The 19135-nt window shown below is 34.2% G+C and overlaps 1 protein-coding gene across 2 annotated transcripts in view; it reads right to left on the bottom strand.

The window, feature by feature from the left end:
• Positions 1-19135, bottom strand: part of KYNU (kynureninase) — a 127280-nt gene that overhangs the window by 34482 nt on the left and 73663 nt on the right. For both annotated transcript variants that reach the window (XM_077861591.1, XM_077861592.1), the window contains exons 9-10: positions 5835-5933; positions 4967-5040 (exon numbers count right to left, since the gene is read on the bottom strand). In XM_077861591.1, coding sequence (XP_077717717.1) covers positions 4967-5040; positions 5835-5933 — 173 coding nt within the window. The remainder of the gene's footprint in view (positions 1-4966; positions 5041-5834; positions 5934-19135) is intronic.

Genomic DNA, 19135 nt, shown 5'->3' with positions numbered 1-19135 from the left:
TATTTTTAATATTCTATAATCAGCAAAAGACCAAGACTTGTTATAATAATTCATAGAAATAGATGCTAATGCTAATTGGGAAAGGGTATTCAGTAAGGGCTAAGTTTAAAGTGTGTAGTTCATTCGGGAATATTTCCTATTATTACAATCTTTGCTTTCCTACTTTATCTTCAGGAACTGGTTTAATGCTTTGGTAATCAGAAACTCTTGTAAGTTGCAATCATTAAAATAAGGGATAAAATGTAAGGAAGTGGTAAAGCTGGAAGTGCAAATCAGTGTCCTCTACAAGTATCTATTGTTGGAGTCATGTCTATGGATAAGATATTTCTGGGCTCGGGAACCAAGGGTTGAGACATTGAGAGAATCAATGAAAAAGTGAAAGAGTAAACTTTGTAAAATATAGAAGAATCATCACATAAATTGGAGCAGAATCAGGAGAAAATGGTGCACTGGAAGCTTAGAGCTGTGGAATAGAAACTTCAAAGACAAAGGAGATGGCCAAGGGTATCTAATATGGCTGAGAGGTCAAAAAGTTGTGGCTGACAAGTCATCCATGTTAATACTAAACACTGAACCCAAGAAACAGGCTGAATGGGTAGAACAGATGCCCTGGGACGTGGAGATCACATTTCAACTAGAAATCCTGTGAAAAGTCTGAGAAATTCATTGATACTGGTCTATCACATTGTAAAGGACCTGGAGTCTTACACCGTGCTAGTGTGACTTACTTTTCCTTATTCTTTAGGCTTTCACAAGGAGACTTTATGCAGATACTAGACAAGGATGTGATAAGTAACAAGTCTGAAAGGATCACTAAGAAACCAAAACAGGGTTTAAATTATAGATAAGCTTTGGATGATGGCATCCTTCAACATTGCCTAGAAAAGTATGGAGAATCAATATATCAAGTCAGCATTCCCCGGAACAAATGTGCATTAGATGATCTCCCCGCATAACATTAATTGTACAGTTGGGCCAAGCATGCCATGAGCTTATAATTTTTGAGTTGTTTTACTAAATTTTCTTCAGACCTTTTTTTATCCTTAGACTTTCCTGAATATTGTTTGGCATGTCTTCTTCTTTAAGTTGCCAATAAAAATAAAATAATAATTTACATTTCTGAGTTCTAAAATTTGTCTAACCATGCATTGAAGTTGACTAGCCTTCTTGGCTGGTTCTTTTTAACCTGGAGATTACTTATTACAATAAAGGAAATGATTCAAGCCCTTAATAAGGCCTTAAAAATGACATCTCTATCTATAGGTTTTTATCAAGCACCTCAAACTCATTATGGAAATCTATTGACATGATATGAAATTCTAGCATTTTCATCAAAATTTTGAGCAGGCCTCATGCTTGGTCACTCAAAATATTTAAAACATTTCAAGGGATCGAATACATTGGGGTATCTGGAAGTTTATTATGCCAGCATGGAAAGTGAAAAATGGCAATTTTCTAGTTCGTATGGTTTCACTGGATGGGGTAAAAAAAAAAGTAAGGGACAGAAGGAATCATAATAACTCATATAATCCACTCCTGCTCTTATCCTAGAGTCTCTCAAAAGAAAAATAAAAGTGTGTGTGTGTGTGTGTGTGTGTCAAGGAGTGTTGAATTACAGTCTATGAGCTCTTATAGAAGAATCATTTCATGAGCTTCAGATATTTTTGAATCCCATAAAATCAAAAAGTTAAGTATTTATCTAAAGTATACCAGAAAGATCAACATTTATAAGGTTTTAAAAAATCAAAGTATTCAAGCAATTTTTTTAGTGATACATTTCTGATCTTCAAATGCTTACAATTAAAATACTTCCTTTTTTATCTCAGACCAATAATTATTGGTTTTATAGACTCAATTGAAGTCAGGCCTGAATGAAAAACAACAACAAAAACAACAAATGGCATTTAGTCACAACCAGTTCTAATTTAGAATAATTCTTAGGTACAGACAAACTTTAGAATATGACACTGGAATGAGAAAAGGTGATGATAAACTAGGACAAGGTCAAATTCTAGTTGAGAATAACAGCTTGAGTTATGATGCTTAATGCAGTGGATCGACTATGGCCTGTACTCTTTCTCTTTATTGGCAAAAGTTTCCTGGAAAAAGTCTTAGGTCATCTGTTTGAACAATGGCCAAAATGCCTATTTAAACAAAAAAAAAAAAAAAAAAATGGAGAAGAAGAAGAAGTGAAATTCTTGGTACAGATATATTATACCAGTTGCCAATGGAAACATAAAAGATACTTCAAAGTTACACACTGAATAGTAAATTTAGAATGCAAGGTTGCATATCCTGGGATCCACTCTCTACACTCACTCCCGTAATGCCCTTCTTCCCCACCCTTGATGAACATTTAAGCATTCTGTTTAACCACACAGCTAGAATGCCCCTAATCTTAACTTTGACCTTCATCCTGTTTTACTTCCTTACTGAAGGCTTTGACTACACAATTATTGCACTATAAACATATAGTCAAATAACATAAAAGAAAAACTAATTTAAATATGTGTAATATAAAAACTCTTAAGAAAGAATAAACTGGACCATGAAATGCTATTTGTATACTGTTTATTTGAAATAACAGGCTTAGCCACTAGATGTCACCCTTTAAAAAAGCAACAGAGTTTACTTCGCAGTTTGTTACATCAACAGTAATTATGTTCCCCTATTGGGTAGAAGTTGGCACCATTGGAATCAGTCACTCCGACATGATATAAAAAGAATCTTTAACAACAAGCAAACAAACGACACCAACTGGTGTTTCCTGTAAAGGGGGCTTCATGAGTCAAAGCTGATTGGAGTCCTGTCAGTCTCCAAAGCCAGATGGTTAAAATACAACAACAGATAATAACATGTGATTTTTCAAAAAAGTTAAAAGCATGGCTCTGGTACAAATATGAAATGAAGATCCATAAAGATCTCACTCAATTCAATTGATGAGGAACCGGGAAGATGGTAAAGGCTGTACAAGAGAGAATTCAAGAAATGGGGACTTGCATGGCCTGTTTCTCAAAGGCCTGCTGAAATGCACTTGGTAGTAGATACTAAACTGTTCAATGTCCTCAAGGTCCCAAACCATAACCTCTGAGGTTATGTTTCCTCCTTGACAGAAATATCTCTAGGAGTCAAAAGTCTCCCAGTTAACATGCAACTTTACAGTGAAGCAACACAGCATTCAGCCTACGTGGATGGCCCACATATGATGCTTCTGTCACTGTGCTTAGTACTCTATGTGCACCATCCATCCTATCTTATTCTCAGAATCATTGCCTATGAGGTAGATGCTGCCATTATCTGTATTTCAAGGCTAGAACACTGAAAGATCAAGGAACATTCTTCAGGGTATAGACCAGCAAGTGATCAAGTAGTAATGTGATGCTATATAGTCTTTCTCCCGGGACCAAGGATTTAACACATACGATGTCCTGGAAGATGTTGGGATTCTACAGGATGAAGCACACATGAGCTCATGACAACCCCTTCACCCTCTCCTGTGCTTCATCCATGAAGAACAAATAATGACAAAAGAAGTCTCAAGTGCAATAAACATAGGCTGTGAGATCAGAGCTTAATGGCTAATGCTTACATTCTCAACAATTTGTGTAGATTACTTACATATCCCCCTACCACTCCACTGGCCTGTCTTTGGGTTGATATAATACATCAGATCCTCTATTACAATATAAACAAGTGAAGAGTGGGAAGTGGTCAGTAGGGAGTCTTCACACAAAAGCGAGCAATATCTTATGTATTGTCTACACGGAAAACAATTACACTAGGTAAAACACTGTCAGCGGGGTTGGCTAAAAATGAAAAAGAGACCTTTTAAAATATGTGTGGTATTCCTATAACATAATAATGCTTTATATTCTTTTCAGAGATCTGAGGACAGGGGGAGAAATGTAATGTACTGACAGCAGATTTGTGGAAGACGTCTGCCCAACCCAATACCCGTCTAAAGAAAATGGTCTATTTAATTTTAAAACTTTAAAATCTTGAAGAAATTTTAGACATGATTAAATGAACTGTAGAAAATCATCTTAAATTTCTTGGATTTATATGCGTAGAATCTCAGAAATGGGAGGTGCTCCAAGTCTTATTACTAATTCAGCTTCAATTCTTGTAAAGATTACACCACTCAGCCAGTGGCTGAGAAGATTCAGAAAACTAATCAAACATTATTATATTACCTATTATGAGTCTAGACAGTCTCCTCATCACACATACTCTGATATAACAACTATGAAAGGAGCTTTTTCAGAATATTACTTCTGTATCTCCATACCAGATAAAAACAAACTTACAAGTTCCCCAGTCAAATAAAAATGTATAAATTTGTTAATATATCACATTTGCATTTATACTTGCTCTGAAAAATGAAAAAGTTATATAAAGTAGAAAAGTATTGCTTTTTATGCAGTCACTCCGTGTTGTTCAGTGTTCAGCTTCTTCAGTTTTCATGGATTATAAAATCTTTGAGGACAGAAGATAATCTTTACAAGACCATCATATAGTGTTTCTAGCTTTAAAGGTAGATGTAATTTTAATAATAACATACCACATTTAAGGCTCTATTAGGCACAGCTCTGGTTGCCTTTGATTTATTCATCAATGTGAGGAATCTGAAATTTTCTGAAGTCTAATTTTTGAACAAAAATAAGTCGTCTCTTTGCATTAAACCATCTGCTCTACATGATTACAGTGACTCATTTTTAGCATTGAAGCTTTCCTTTTTGTGATTAAATTTCTCGTTCAACCAATTGAACTCTTTGAAAGGCATTTCTTTTTTTTTTTTTCTAAGGCATTTCTTTCTGAGAAAGTACATCATTGTTAATGGAGTAGTGATATAATTATAATCAATCCAGATCCTTATTGGCTAGCACCTTAATGAACTCATGTAAATTTAGAATTAATGCACATTAATTTATTCATCACCAAAGAAGAATCTGAAGATGGTACTCACGCAGGTTTAATTCTATAGGCATGCTTTTCATGGACAAAGGCACCAGCAAGACCTCCTGCTCCTGAGTTTAAATACTGAATTGAAAAGAAATTAAGTTGTCTGAGCATATGACAAAAATAAACAATGAAATCATTTGACATTGTTTTGGTCATGAAACCACCTTTTGACCAGTCCTAAATATGTGATTATGTGAGCTTTTATAATAAAACAGAATTTTGCATTACCTTTTTCGACAAAAAACAAAAACAAAAACAAATAAGCATAGCATTATTAATTGAGACTAAATACCCAAATACATACTACTTTTTTTGGCCCAATTTTGCCCCAACTAATAGATAACAGTTCCAATGACGTCTATCTAACTTTTAAAGCTTATTCATATTTAAATAATAGTAAAGTATCATATTTTAAAAACACCTAAGTTAAAATAAAATTGGTTTCATTTTCATGATCTCTGTCAATTAAATTGTCTTCAAATGACAATATCAAGTTGATTCCATAAGAATTATCTTTACAAAGAAGAAATTTCACAATATAGCAACAAAATACTAAGAACCTAATCAATCTGAATTAAGTTCTAAGGGTAGAACTTTGTCCCCAAACTTCCCGACTTTTCTATAGCAGCCAGGTAATTCAAGAAATAAATACTCTATTGTAAATGGAAATATCTGACTTTAAGTAATTATTATACTATTCTATCATGTGACTTTATAATTAACTAAAATCAGAAAAAGCAGTAATGAAAGATATGGAGGAAAGTAACTCCAATAGTTAAAACTGGCCACTGATCCAGTTTTTCACTTGAATCAATGTCAATGTGTGATAAAGGATGTAAATATATTAAATTTGTAAATTTGTAAATTTGTACCTTGTAGGAGCACCAGCAGGCAAAATCAACTCCCCAGTCATGTAAGTGGAGTTCAACATTTCCAACCGCATGTGCTAGATCAAAGCCAACGAAACAACCCTGGGGAAGAACATGAGAACAAGTTTTGAATTTGCTTAATGATTAGAAATAGTAAGTATAAATATCTCTGAGAAAATCTTTGACAAACTGCTGAACTATAAATATAGTTTATTTACTCTTTGGTGCAGTGGTTCACAATGTGTGAACCACAAAACACTGGGCATTCCCAGGAACCTTTCAGGTTGAATTAATTTTCATACTATGAAGACATTCTTTGCCTTCTTCACTGTGTTGACATTTGCACTGATAATGCAAAAGCAGTTATGGGAAAACTGCTGGCATGTTAGTGCAATTCAAGGCAGTGGCACCAAATTACACCAGCAGTCATTGCAGGTCAAAACCATTTAGTTACAGGGGGAAATAACAAGACAATTTTACTTAAGAATCTCTTTGAGAAAGCTGTAAAAATGTTAAATTTGTTTTAAATCTCAATGCTTGAATTCTTATATTTTTAAAGTTTACTGTGGGAAGCATGCAAAAGACATCTGACCATATTCTTAAGTGAGATGGTTGCCTCAAAATAATGCACTCATGAAATTAAGTTGCAAGCTGAACTAACCACTTTTACTGCATAGAGAGCCATTTTTGCATCAAAGAAGAACTGAAAGAGGACAGTTAACTCATACTTGGGTGTTTGACATTCTTTTGAAAATGAATGAAGTGAGTCTGTCAATTCAAGGAAAACAATCCACAATATTTGTTGCCTATGAAAAAAGTTTCCAAGAGCAATTAGGATTTTGCAAATTTGCACCCGCTTTTATGAGTATGGCCATTTCCCAACATTTAGAGATATTTCTGATGCATTTAAATAATTTTAATTTTTAATTAAAAAATTTAATTTTTTAAATAGTGTATAATGAAATACATAGATATATATTTGGAAAATGTGTACTAATATTTTTCAAACAACCAATGTTTGATGTTATATATCAAGCATGGATTAAAGATCTATTCAAAGTGCAAAACCAAAAAAAAAAAAAAAAGTGCAAAACTAAACAATGGATTTTAATAGAAAAAAGTATAGAAAGATCAGTAATTTGGTTTCACATTGCATACCACAATTTGTCAATTATTCATACAGTATCAAACAATATTCACAATAAACTGAAAAGCCAATAAACTACTCCTGTGTTTTCTATCTTCATGAGGAGTGATTTTCTTCATATGCTTCATGAAGAAAAAAAAAGCAAGAGATTGAATGCAAAAGCAGATATGAAAAACCAGCTGTCTTCTATTAAGCCAAACAATGCAGAGATTTGCCAAACATCAACATTCTTTTTGTTTTAGAAAATATAGCTTTGTTTCCTTAACAGCATATGATTTATGTTAATATGTAATGTGTTTGTTGATGCTCTAAATAAGTGAACGAATGAATAAGTAAATAAGCATCTTTAATTACTAGTATAGTAAATATAAACACAGGATCAAAGCCTCTATGAGGTCCTCAATGATTTTTAAGAGTAAAAGATTTTCCTTGGCAAAAAGTTTGAGAACCCCTGCTTTTTTGTATCCTACTAACCTGACGGAGTTAATAGTAGTTTTTAGTTTCACACTAAACTCCACATCATGCCCATATTTAATGTAATTAACTCAAGTAAATACATGCTATGATAAATTGCCTTAATGATTCCCATTCTTTGTTTCTCCTTGTACCCATTTCCATTGCCATGTAATTTTTCCATTCTTCCCACTGTGGACAGGGTACAATTCTCTGTCCCTGGGATTAGCCAGGTGACTTATTTTTACCAAAGGAATGTTAGCACATGTAATACAAGTAGAGACTCCAAAGGACTTGAGTGATTAGACTAGGCCTGCTCTCTTGCCCTCTGCCATCTCTGTGACAAGGACCTGCTTAGCCAACCTGCTGGCTCAGATGAAGGATGGAGGAAATGTGGGTCAAAGGCATCCTCACCTGAGCTCAGCTTGGATCAGCTCCTCTCTTCATCTCTTTAGTTGGTCAGAGATGCATGAGAGAGTTCAGTTGACACTAGCAGGATCTCTACGACTAAGTATTGCCTGGATCAGCTGCCACAAAGATGATCAAATAAAAATGATGCTATTTATGACCCTACACTGTGTTCTCCCTATACATTGACTTGAGATCCTAATAGCCTCTTGACTATCTGACTCTATTCTCTCTTATTTACTTGTTCATACGGTCCAAGTGTTTTTGCATGTCTGCCTAGTAGAATTCACTGTTTTAGAAACTAATCCTTTGTTTCCATCAAGTTCCCACAAGGACAACCTGAAGGAATAAATGATATTATCCAAATTATACCCAAGTCGTAACTTTTCACTTTAAAGGCTTATCATCAAAACCTTTAATTTTCTGTAAATCAAAATGTTACAAATTTTACTTCAAGAATATAATGATTCATTCCATATTAAGAAAATTTTGCACATAAACATGAATTTTAAAAAAAATCTCTGATCATTAAATAGGGGTGATAGTTGACTCTGCAAAAATGCTTTACCTGTGAGCTTTTCTATCTTTAGTTTTCTAAGTGCATAAATTATAATTACAGTTTTAAAACTTTAGATTTCTTGCAACATTGAAGAAACACATCTATTGATTGAAATTTTTGAAGTAAATAATTGCAGAGGGACTTATTTTAGATTGTTCTAACACCTCTTAAGAATAATTAACCTCAAAAAACAAAACAAAAACAAAAACAACAACAACAACAAAAGAATAATTAACCTCTGGGCAGCCCAGGTGGCTCAGCAGTTTAGTGAGGCCTTCAGCCCAGGGCCTGATCCTGGAGACCCAGGATTTAGTCCCATGTCAGGCTCCCTGCATGGAGCCTGCTTTTTCCTCTGCCTCTCTCTCTTTCTGTGTCTTTCATGAATAAATAAGTAAAATCTTAAAAAAAAAAAAAAAGAATAACTAACCTCAAATTGCTATTATAGGTACTTTCCCTAAACAAAGGGATGCAAACTATGACCTGTTTTTAATAAAGTTGTATTTAAACAAAACTAGTCTCATTTGCTTAAATATTGTCTATGACAACAGCTGCAAGCAGAATTGAGTAGTTTCAACAGAGACTGCATGGGTCACAAAATCAAAAATAACTATCTTGCCCATTACAGAAAAGATTTGCTGACTCCTAACCTATAGCATTAGTCTCATAGAGAAAACTCAAAATATTAAAGAGTCAATTAGAAACCTTACCCATTATAATGTGGCCAGAACTAGTATCTCATAGAAGAAAAAGTTCTTACCAGTATTATATACCTGATTCTTAATTTTGGGGGGAGAGGGAAGTTGAATTCATATTTTGTCTCTCACAGGAAAAAAAAGAGCAATACATGTCATAAAAATATGACAGATGCTCCATGCTAACAGAAGTTTTAAGAGTGATAAAAAGAAAGACAATTAATCTCTATCAATATTTAGAGATTATCCAATCCCGGGTTTGCAGACTAATGTTTAGGTTCAGTACACACACACACACACACACACACACAGATTTGCTTGTATTTTAAGATATTTTAATATTGAAATTCAATTTGGAAAGCATATAAAGGTTCTGATTTTGAAATCCTGCCTTGAGGTCTTGCCAACATTTCTAATAAAGGCAATGATTTATTTTTTGCAAAAAAATATTTACAACTCAATCTTTCTCTGTTTTTAAAACTCAACTTAGAAATCTTAAGGACTAGAAAAGTCACCATTTTTATTTTATTATCAATTATTTATAAAGAATGGCACAATGAAGAAACCATGAAACTTCAACCTATCATATCCCATTATTAAAAGTCCTGTAGTCACATCTGTGTTACCACATAAATCACTTGAGGCTCTTACAATATGTTTTAATGTATGTACAATTATTTCCCCATGGGTGACAGAAACATAAATTATTAAAATGTAACTGCTTTGAGGAAAGGACCAGAAGTTATAAACTTGAATGAGATCTCCACAAAGTGATTTTACAAAAGTTTCACTAGATGGCAGCATCTTAAAAATAAAGGAAAAACTAACACCTCTCCTAAACCTCTAGTTAATATTTTCATTATTTTGCCTCTTAAGAGTAAGTAGAAAAACAATATGAATAGGCAAAAACAGAAACTCCACATCTGGGATCTACTTTATGTAAGTTTTAAAATAAAAATCAAATATTTTTCAACAGATTTTTATTAACAGTACCCATAAGAGCTCATAAGCCTATTGACACAACCACATACAAGCACAGCAATGGGCCACCACCTGGTCACCTTGCTTTGTAGTCAATTCCCAGACCACTGCGCTAATCTAACCACCCTGAATACTTACTTCCAGCCTGCCTTCTTCCAATGAGATTGTTAAATCATACTTTTTAATATAAGACTCCCTGCTTCCATTTAAGAACCCCTTTAGCTTCAGAATGTACCTCACTTTCCTTGGTACAGCTTTTAAAGACCTTTATGACCTGGTCCTCGGCAGTTTTCAGGTCTCAGGTGCCCCTTACCTACCTTCCTTTATCTGCACAAACATTTCTCTGTCTCAGGTATTCTTTCCCTCCTCATTTTGCATGGGTAGCTCAGGTTTTGATACTAAGGTAACTACCATGAAATATTCTTTTGTCAAACTGTCTTTTCTATTTCATCAATAGCCCTGTTTGCATAGTTCTCTTGTGGCAATTTTCCATCTTACTGTCTTCTACTTTTACATAATATGAACTTAAATAGTTGTTAAATTAAGAAGTAAATGAATAAAAATCATATAATTATCAATAAATATTCTAATATTAAAACTAATATTAAATTTTAAAAGAATATTATTTGAGGGCCTTTGTTCCTGTTGCAGTTTAATGGCATAAGCAATTTGTTCAGACTTGGCATCTTTTAAAATGAAGTTTCTTAGACAATTAATAGTATTTAAAAATATGTTCAGAATCCCTCTCAATAAAATAAGGAATGTCATGTGTTTTTCCCTCACCATCTTCACTTGCACAATACTAACATTTTTTTTTAACCGGTGGAATAATATGCACAGGGTCTGTTCTGAGATTTCCAGGTGAAAGGGTAGCATACTGTCTCTCAAGTTTGATTCATTATTTGTCTATTTGTTAAGATGAAACATGGAATAATACAGCTTAGTTTTTTTTCCTGATAACCTTATTGATCCATTCTAATGGGTTGGCTTTAGACTGATATAAGTTTGCTTCTTCTTCACCAAAAAAAAAAAAAAAAAAAAAAAAAATTCTATCTATTATGAAGACCATCAGTAAGTAGCAGATTTGGTAATTATATAAGATAAGGTATTTGAGGATATACATAGAGTTGATAGTCAACTGGTATGCATTAGTAGGCTCATATAATTGCTAAAGTAATAAGAAACTTTAGGTAAGTAAATAACATTTATCTTGAGCTACTTGAATAATCACTCATAGTTGTAGGTTCCATGATCCCTGAGAGATCCCTGCAGGAGGTGCTTGACAGCCAGCTTGTGGCCATTCATCCATACCAGTTTCTGCATGTTCCCTGTACAGTGCATGTCCAAACACCAGTGGATGCCCTTGGCAGTGGCACTGGCATCATGGTGGGTAAATTACAGATGCCTAAAAGTACCTTAAAGTCTATAATGGATACTAGTAATGAGAATGTGACCCTCCAATGGCTGTTTGTGGAAACTACAGCTTTCACACCATACCAATCAAGTCTTTAAGTATTGTGAGTATCATTCCTGGTTTGGTATAAAAGTCATAGGAAACAGAGAACTGCAGTGCTATGAATTTGGACAGTATTACCTTAAAAAGAAAAACTGATGGGAAACTTTGAGGAAAGTGAACAAAGAAAAAATTATAGGAACGTATGTGAGTGAGTGTGTATGTATTATTTGTGTGTGTGTGTGTGTTGGTCAACTGCATACAGACAGTAAGAACAAATGGTTGATTAACAATAATAGGTTAGCCAGTTATCTCTGACCTTGCGATTCCCCAAAAAAGTTCCCCAAAGAAGTTGAGGAAGGTGGGGATGAAGAGGAAGATGAAAGCTGGTTGGTTTTCCTGTCATAGTCTTGAAGCACTTAATTTTCCAAAATCCATTCAAGTGCTATGATTCTAAAGCATGCACAGATGAGTTAAAATCATAATCATAATCTTCAGTAAAGATCTCTGTAGAGGAGTCTCTACTATCCCTCTAAATGTTTCGGAGTGAATTTTTATTCTGAAAGTCTTTCATCCAGCCTAAATTTATTACCTACTCCAAATATCCTTTTCATTGCTTTTCATATAAAAGAGTTCAGAGTATGTGCCCCTGAATTGTGCCACTTTGGTGTGTGAATTATTTTGAGCCAAAGGCAATCAAAGCTCTGAAAGTTTAAGAGGAATTTTTACCCCTCTCTTAACTATCTAGGAGAATCTAAATTGGGGGTGTTTTTTTAGAATAGGAGTTCTTACCAGAGATAAATTTTATCTGAATGACTCGTCTGTATGGCAGGCAGGGCAAACATTTAAATATCAAACATCTGTTCTGCCTATTGTGTTGTGAATTGCCCTCCTCCCCTTTGAAGCTCCAGGCCTCTACCCAATTCCATATATACATCAGTTTACTTTTCTCTTTGAACCTCTCATGCATGTAAGGTTCCATATGTACAAAATCCAATTTTCTTCTGTTAACCTGTCTCATGCTAACTTAACTGTTGGACCAGCCAGAAGAATCTTTAAGAGTAAAGGAAATTTTCCTTCCCAACAGTACCTATTATTATTCACATTTGTATAAAGCGCTATTGTAGAAACTTAAGATTCATCCTTTTAACAGGACTTTCTTAAAGTAGATATTGATGCAACCCACAAATCCACAGATGAGAAATAGGAAGTGGAGAGCATAAGAGCACTTTGTTAATGAAATTTAAGAATAACACATTAGGTAAGAAGGTATGAGACAGAGCCAACAGCTATGTGGAGAGAAAGAGTGAAAGATTTAGGAGAGAGAAAAGGCAAAAAGATCTTGAGACTCCAAAGTGTTGTGTAATTTGCAGGTGAAAAGGTCTTACTATAACAAAGACTGTGCTTTCAAGAGTAAATTTCAGCTATTTCTTTTACTGGAAAAAAACAGTGATCATTGTCTCTATTTATTGTCACAAGTAAGTATAAAACTGAAGGGAAAAAATAAAACAAATTGAGTGGTACTGTTCTCTTCTGGAGTCTTTCTCCAGCTGGCAAGGACCTCACACAAAATTGTTTGTTTGATTTATTTCAGATACCTAAGATGGGAAAAAAAAAGCTCAAGGTAATTTTTCAAGCTTAATTTAGTTCATTTAATATTTAATGACTTAATGGAGCAGTCTGCATGTCCTACGTGTGTCAAAGAATAGAAATGGAATTTGAAAAAGAACCCAAAATTTACAAAACGTGTTTTGATTTTTAGAGTAAGTATCCTTTATAAATAACTCTCACACTTTTCTGATTCTATTTAAATGAGAATACAGTTGTGCTTTTTAAAGCAGTATGTGATCCATAAAATTAGCCTGATCCATTCTTGCTGATGTGCACACACTTATTCATTCACTGGCCAAACAGGTATGTATTTAAAGATAACTGATAACGTGCAAAGTGCTAGCATGTGTCTGTGAAGTTTATAGGGTCCACCCTCAATAAGTCATTGAGCACTCTGCTGACATAAGCTTCCTAAATTTGAGACTTAAGATAGGCATAGAAATAATTATAAGATAGTGCAAAAGGTGGCCAATAATACATTTTCCATCATGCTACAAAAATACAACAGAAAGACAGATTTAGCCTGACAGAGGAGCAAGAAAATCTGGATGATGGAGGGCAAGGTTTGCACACTCATTTTTTTTTTTTTCTACAGGAGTTAGTCAAGAAGTGTATGAGTTGGGCCTATAAGAAATATTTCATTTTACCCTTTCTTGTAATATAAGCATAAATATATATGCCAACTGTCACTGCTTCAGTGCCAGGGTCAATAGGTACAGATGGGAGCTTGTTGAAGAGCTCAAATCCCATTTAATGGACAGCACTGTTAGCCAGCCTTGCCACTCATTCTACAGAAAGGATGATCCAGTATTTTCAATCCTCTAATTTTTCAGAAGTTAGTTGAAACTAGGAATTTTTATATAAAACCTCTTCATTTTTCATTGTTGGCATGTGATAATTTTATTTTTAAATATACCACATTTTCAAAAATATATATATAAAACACATTTTCATATAGAAAGACAGCTAGACTAAGCAAGTCTCTATCACAGGTTGTAACCTGTGAAGCAGGTAGTGGCTAAGCTGCAGGAACAGAATCTTCACATGTGGGATTTTTAAAAAAAAATTATTTAAATTCAATTTGTCAACATGTAGTATAACACCCAGTGCTCATCCTGTCTTGCACCCTCCTTAATGCCCATCACCCAGTTACCCAACACCTCCCCAACACACACACACACACACACACACACACTCGTGGAAATTCTAAGAAGAGGGAAGCTAAGAATAAGGGCCATGGAGACAGGACATTTGGTTTAGCTGACACTAGTTATGTGAAGGAGAAGGAGGTAAACATGATACTGATAATTTAGGTATATATGTAAAATCATAAAGGCTCAAGTGATTTGGATTTTATTCCACAAATGTTAGAAGAGCAGTGGTTATCTAGTGTGATAAATATGAGGCAGGGCATCTAATAGGAAATACATGGATGCAATTACAGCATTACCAAGCATGGGTGGTTGACTTTTCGGATATCTGATGACTTTTAACATTTGCGTATCTCAAATTTTATGTACCTGTCCTGTTACAAAGTGAATTTAAAACAATTCTTTAATTTATCCATCCCAGGGGATCCCTGGATGGCTCAGCGGTTTAGCGCCTGCCTTCAGAGCAGGGTGTGATCCTTGAGTCCCGGGATCAAGTCCCACATCGGGCTCCCTGTATGGAGACTGCTTCTCCCTCTGCCTGTGTCTCTGCCTCTCTCTCTCTCATGAATAAATAAATAAAATCCTTAAAAAAATAATTTATCCATCCCAAAGTAATATCTATATTAAGAGAGAGCCCTTGGGACACCTGGGTGGCTCAGTGGTTGAGCGTCTGCCTTTGGCTCAGGGTATGATCCCGGGATCCCAGGATCGAATCCCACATCCAGCTCCCTGTGAGGGATGCTTCTCCCTCTGCCTATGTCTCTGACTCTCTCTGTATCAGTCATGAATAAATAAATAAAATCTTAAAAAAAAAGTCCCATTTAGATGTGAAATGAAAGTGCAATTTTTCATAAGATATGTTCTAGTGATTACCATATCAATTTAAATGGCAAATTTCTGGGATCCCTGGGTGGCACAGTGGTTTAGCGCCTACCATTGGCCCAGGGGGTGATCCTGGAGACCTGGGATCGATTCCCACATCCGGCTCCCGGTGCATGGAGCCTGCTTCTCCCTCTGCCTATGTCTCTGCCTCTCTCTCTCTGTGACTATCATAAATAAATAAAATTAAAAAAATAAATAAATAAATGGCAAATTTCTCAATCAGATTTATTTGTATATTTAAACTTACATACATCCTGAACTTAATAATATTGCAAACAAGTCTATAGGATAATTCTTGAAGAAGTCATTCTTAAATTTCTTCTCTTAAAGCTTATTATTTAGACAATATGAAAGTAATCTTATGTGTTCACCACTTTACTTAAGATAGATATTTTGCTAAGAAAATAAACATTTTCCCTTGACCTCAACTGAGGTCTGATATTCCTAATGTTGTTTGTATAAATAATTTAACTGATTAAATAAGGGAATCATAAGATATTAAGAGAAATCTCTCACATTTTTTTTTCTTTTTCTGCTTAAGGATATTTTGAAATTCCATTCATTGCTGTGAAGCACAAAACTGCCTTTCCATTCTTACAGTGATTACTGAATAAATTAGAATGATTCTATATATTTCATGTTGGAATACTTTCATTTTTCAGTTTAACAAAGACACATTACCCTTCCTTTGACTAATCAAGTGGTATGAAAAATGGGATATTGGAGAAAATAGTTTGGGTCTCAGATGACTGAAGTATTTTATAAAATGCATATCATCTACAAAATAAGAAAAAAACCAAAAACCTAAGTGTAATATTTCTTGGGGGGCTGGGTGGGGGGGGCGGCAGTGCATAGCTTTGGATGGAGCTAGATCCAGAGAAATAGTTATATACTGTGGCCCTGATGAGAGTGATTCTAAGAGCAAAAATCCTGATTGGCAACAAGGAGGCTTGCTTTTTCCAGATTTATAATTCTAAAATAATATCTTGAATCCAAAATTCCTCTTTTATTAAGAATTAATCATTCTTTCTCATATGGTTCACCTAATGAAAAGCTTAAATTAAATAAAACATCTGATGAAAATGTCTTAGAAACAGCTCAAAATTTTTATATTCTTGGGTACTGATCCTTACCAACATATTGGACTTTCTGATTCCTGGATCCAACTTGGATGAATTTAAGACTACAGATAAAGTTTACTGTAGATTTTTCAAAGGAATAATCTTTTATTATTCCCAAAATAAAGGATGTTTAGTTAATGGGACATTTCATCTAAATTCTAGGTCATTTTTCCCCTTTTCACTATCTCTGTGTCTGTATCTACACCTATGGTCTTCTACCTTTGGATTCTGTGAATAGCTAAATCTGCATGAAAAAGCAGGAACTCAATATAGACAATTTCTGATGTTTACATAAAAATCTGTCTTTAACATTACTGAGAGAATAAAATTAAATAAAAATGACTTCTATGAAAGATCAGAAAAAGTCTTTCATGTAATATGAGATAAATCTGTTACATGGTATCCTCATGTTGAACTGTATTATGACAGAGATTTTTCAAATCTTGCATAGCAACTGCAATTGCCTCTTTTATCCCATCTCTACCCATTCCTGTAGGCAGAAAATTTCCTTTTAAAGTTAAAACAAAATGCAGTTTCTTCACTGTCTACAGCTTTCAATGGTTCTCTGTGGGTCTTTAGGGAGGAGTTCAAGATGCATAATATAGCTTAGTAAACCCTTCTTTACCTTTGTCTGCCTTACAGATTCATTTCTTGTCATACCTTTTCTACTGTCAAATTAGACAGTCTTTTCTACAAATTATACTAAACTATTTGCTTTCTTGTAACTTGATCAATTTTTTTTAAGCTGTCTAGAAAGGCCCTACCACACAGCTAGGTACCTGGAGGGGATATTACCCACCCATAATTCTAGAATTGGTCAGGTTTCATCTTCTCTAAAAAGCTCACCTTGACATTCTAGGCTAAAGTGGGTTTTCCTATTTGGACTTCCATTATTATAATTCACTAAAATATTTACTGATTAAAAGAATGAATAAAAGATCCAAATGCATGTAATTCTACTATAGAAAGTATAGAGACACATATATTCTAATGCACTAATGAGAAGAACCAATTGCATGAACTGACAGTGACTTTAATACAATAACTGTACCTACTACAATTTCTAGTAAAGATTACTTGATACTGAACATTCTAATATTAACCTTTTTGGAAAAGGTCCATTTTTATGTATAAAAATTCATACAACATGCCAATTTATAATATAGTCATATACAAACATATTTGATAATAATTTTTCCCAGCTGATGTATCGCTCAATTCCTATGCAAGTATTGTTTATATATATATATATATATATATATATATATATATATATTTTTTTTTTTTTTTTTAATTTATTTGAGAGAGATAAAGAGCATGAGCAGTGGGGAGGGGCAGAGGGAAAGGAGAAGCAGACTCCCTGCTGAGTGGGGAGCACACAGGGCTCTTTCCCAGAAAGCTGAGATCCTGACCTGAGCTGAAGGCAGAGGCTTGACCAACTGAGCCACACCCAGGTGCCTCTTATATTGTGGATAGTACTCTATTGTGATTGTCCTTTACAGAGTTGACTCCTGATCTCCAATACTAGAAACATCTCAGCAAAGATCTCTGTAGAATTTTGAGGCTTGATCAATCATTTGTCTCCTACAAGCATCTCAAAATTATTTTTAACAAGAATTCAGGCCTTCCCTAATGATAAATGGATGGTTTGGTGAGGTGACCATTTATATGTGAGTGTTCTTTAGATACTTCAGATTTTACAAATGATGTCAAAACTACAATAGGTCTTTCTTTTTCATAATGTTTATACTTATATTCCTGTTTTTGTCTTACACTATTCTGGATACAGAATTAGTTCCCTTTTATTTAAATTGTTTGAGCTATAATTGTGATTATTATTTATTAATAATTTAGGTAGTTTATGGTTGGGCCTAAGAGATGCTTGCTTGTACTCATACTCAGCAGAGAGTGACACATGACAAGGTAGAGGCTAATAAAACAAAATGCAGGTTTGCAAAATTTAGTCTTTTTTTAGACATTATTTGCATTGCCATATTTAGTAAGCTAAAAGAAAAATAACATGCCAGTGTGTATATAAGTACAGTAAAGTAGTATAAACAATATGATAAGTTAAGGGGTCAATCATTCATTGATTCAACCAATATTTATTTGTTACTCACTGTCTGCCAGGCACAAGTTCCAATATGTTATAGGCCATTTTCTATGGCATTGAAGAAGGAAGGGAGAGTATAACCAGTTGGCACTGAGTTCTTTTAGTGATAAAATTCTTAAAATTTTTATTAGTCCATTAGTCCATTTTATTAGTCCAACCTTTAAAAGTTCAATCTAATTCAGTCTAATCTCTTGAGTCTTAGCCATGCTGCTTAGGTTATTGTTTTCTTTTATATTCTAGTATGGAAGCATCCAGTGAGAGTCTTTAGTTTACAATTCTAAATACTTCACTTTCTGTCGAAAGATACATTATTTCTTTTTCTGGTAGACTGGATATTCCAATATGTCTTTTCCCATATATTGATAATTGCTAACATTTACTGATTACTTCCCATGTACTAAATACTAAGTGTTTCGAGAATAGTATCTTGTTTGTTCTCTTAGGAGACAAGCACTCTTATCTTCTCTAATTATTTGTGGAGAAATGAAATCACATTGGTAAGTGAATTAAGCTAGTTAAACTATGCTAGAAACTAAAGGAGAGACAATGGACTCAAGATCATGTCAGACCCCACATCCACTATCTAAAATTTTTATTAATGCAAATGCTACACTGCATCTCAGAATAACTATCCTACTCCAACAGCAGGACAAAACATCTGAGTTCCAGGTATGGAAAACTAATACTGTTATTCTTAAGTGCACAAATATACTTCATTTCCCAGAAATGTCCA

This window comes from Canis aureus, chromosome 20 (genome assembly GCF_053574225.1).
Source record: "Canis aureus isolate CA01 chromosome 20, VMU_Caureus_v.1.0, whole genome shotgun sequence".
Classification (NCBI taxonomy): Eukaryota; Metazoa; Chordata; class Mammalia; order Carnivora; family Canidae; genus Canis; species Canis aureus.
Note: the sequence above shows the minus strand (reverse complement) of the source record. Positions and strands in the feature narration are given on the sequence as shown.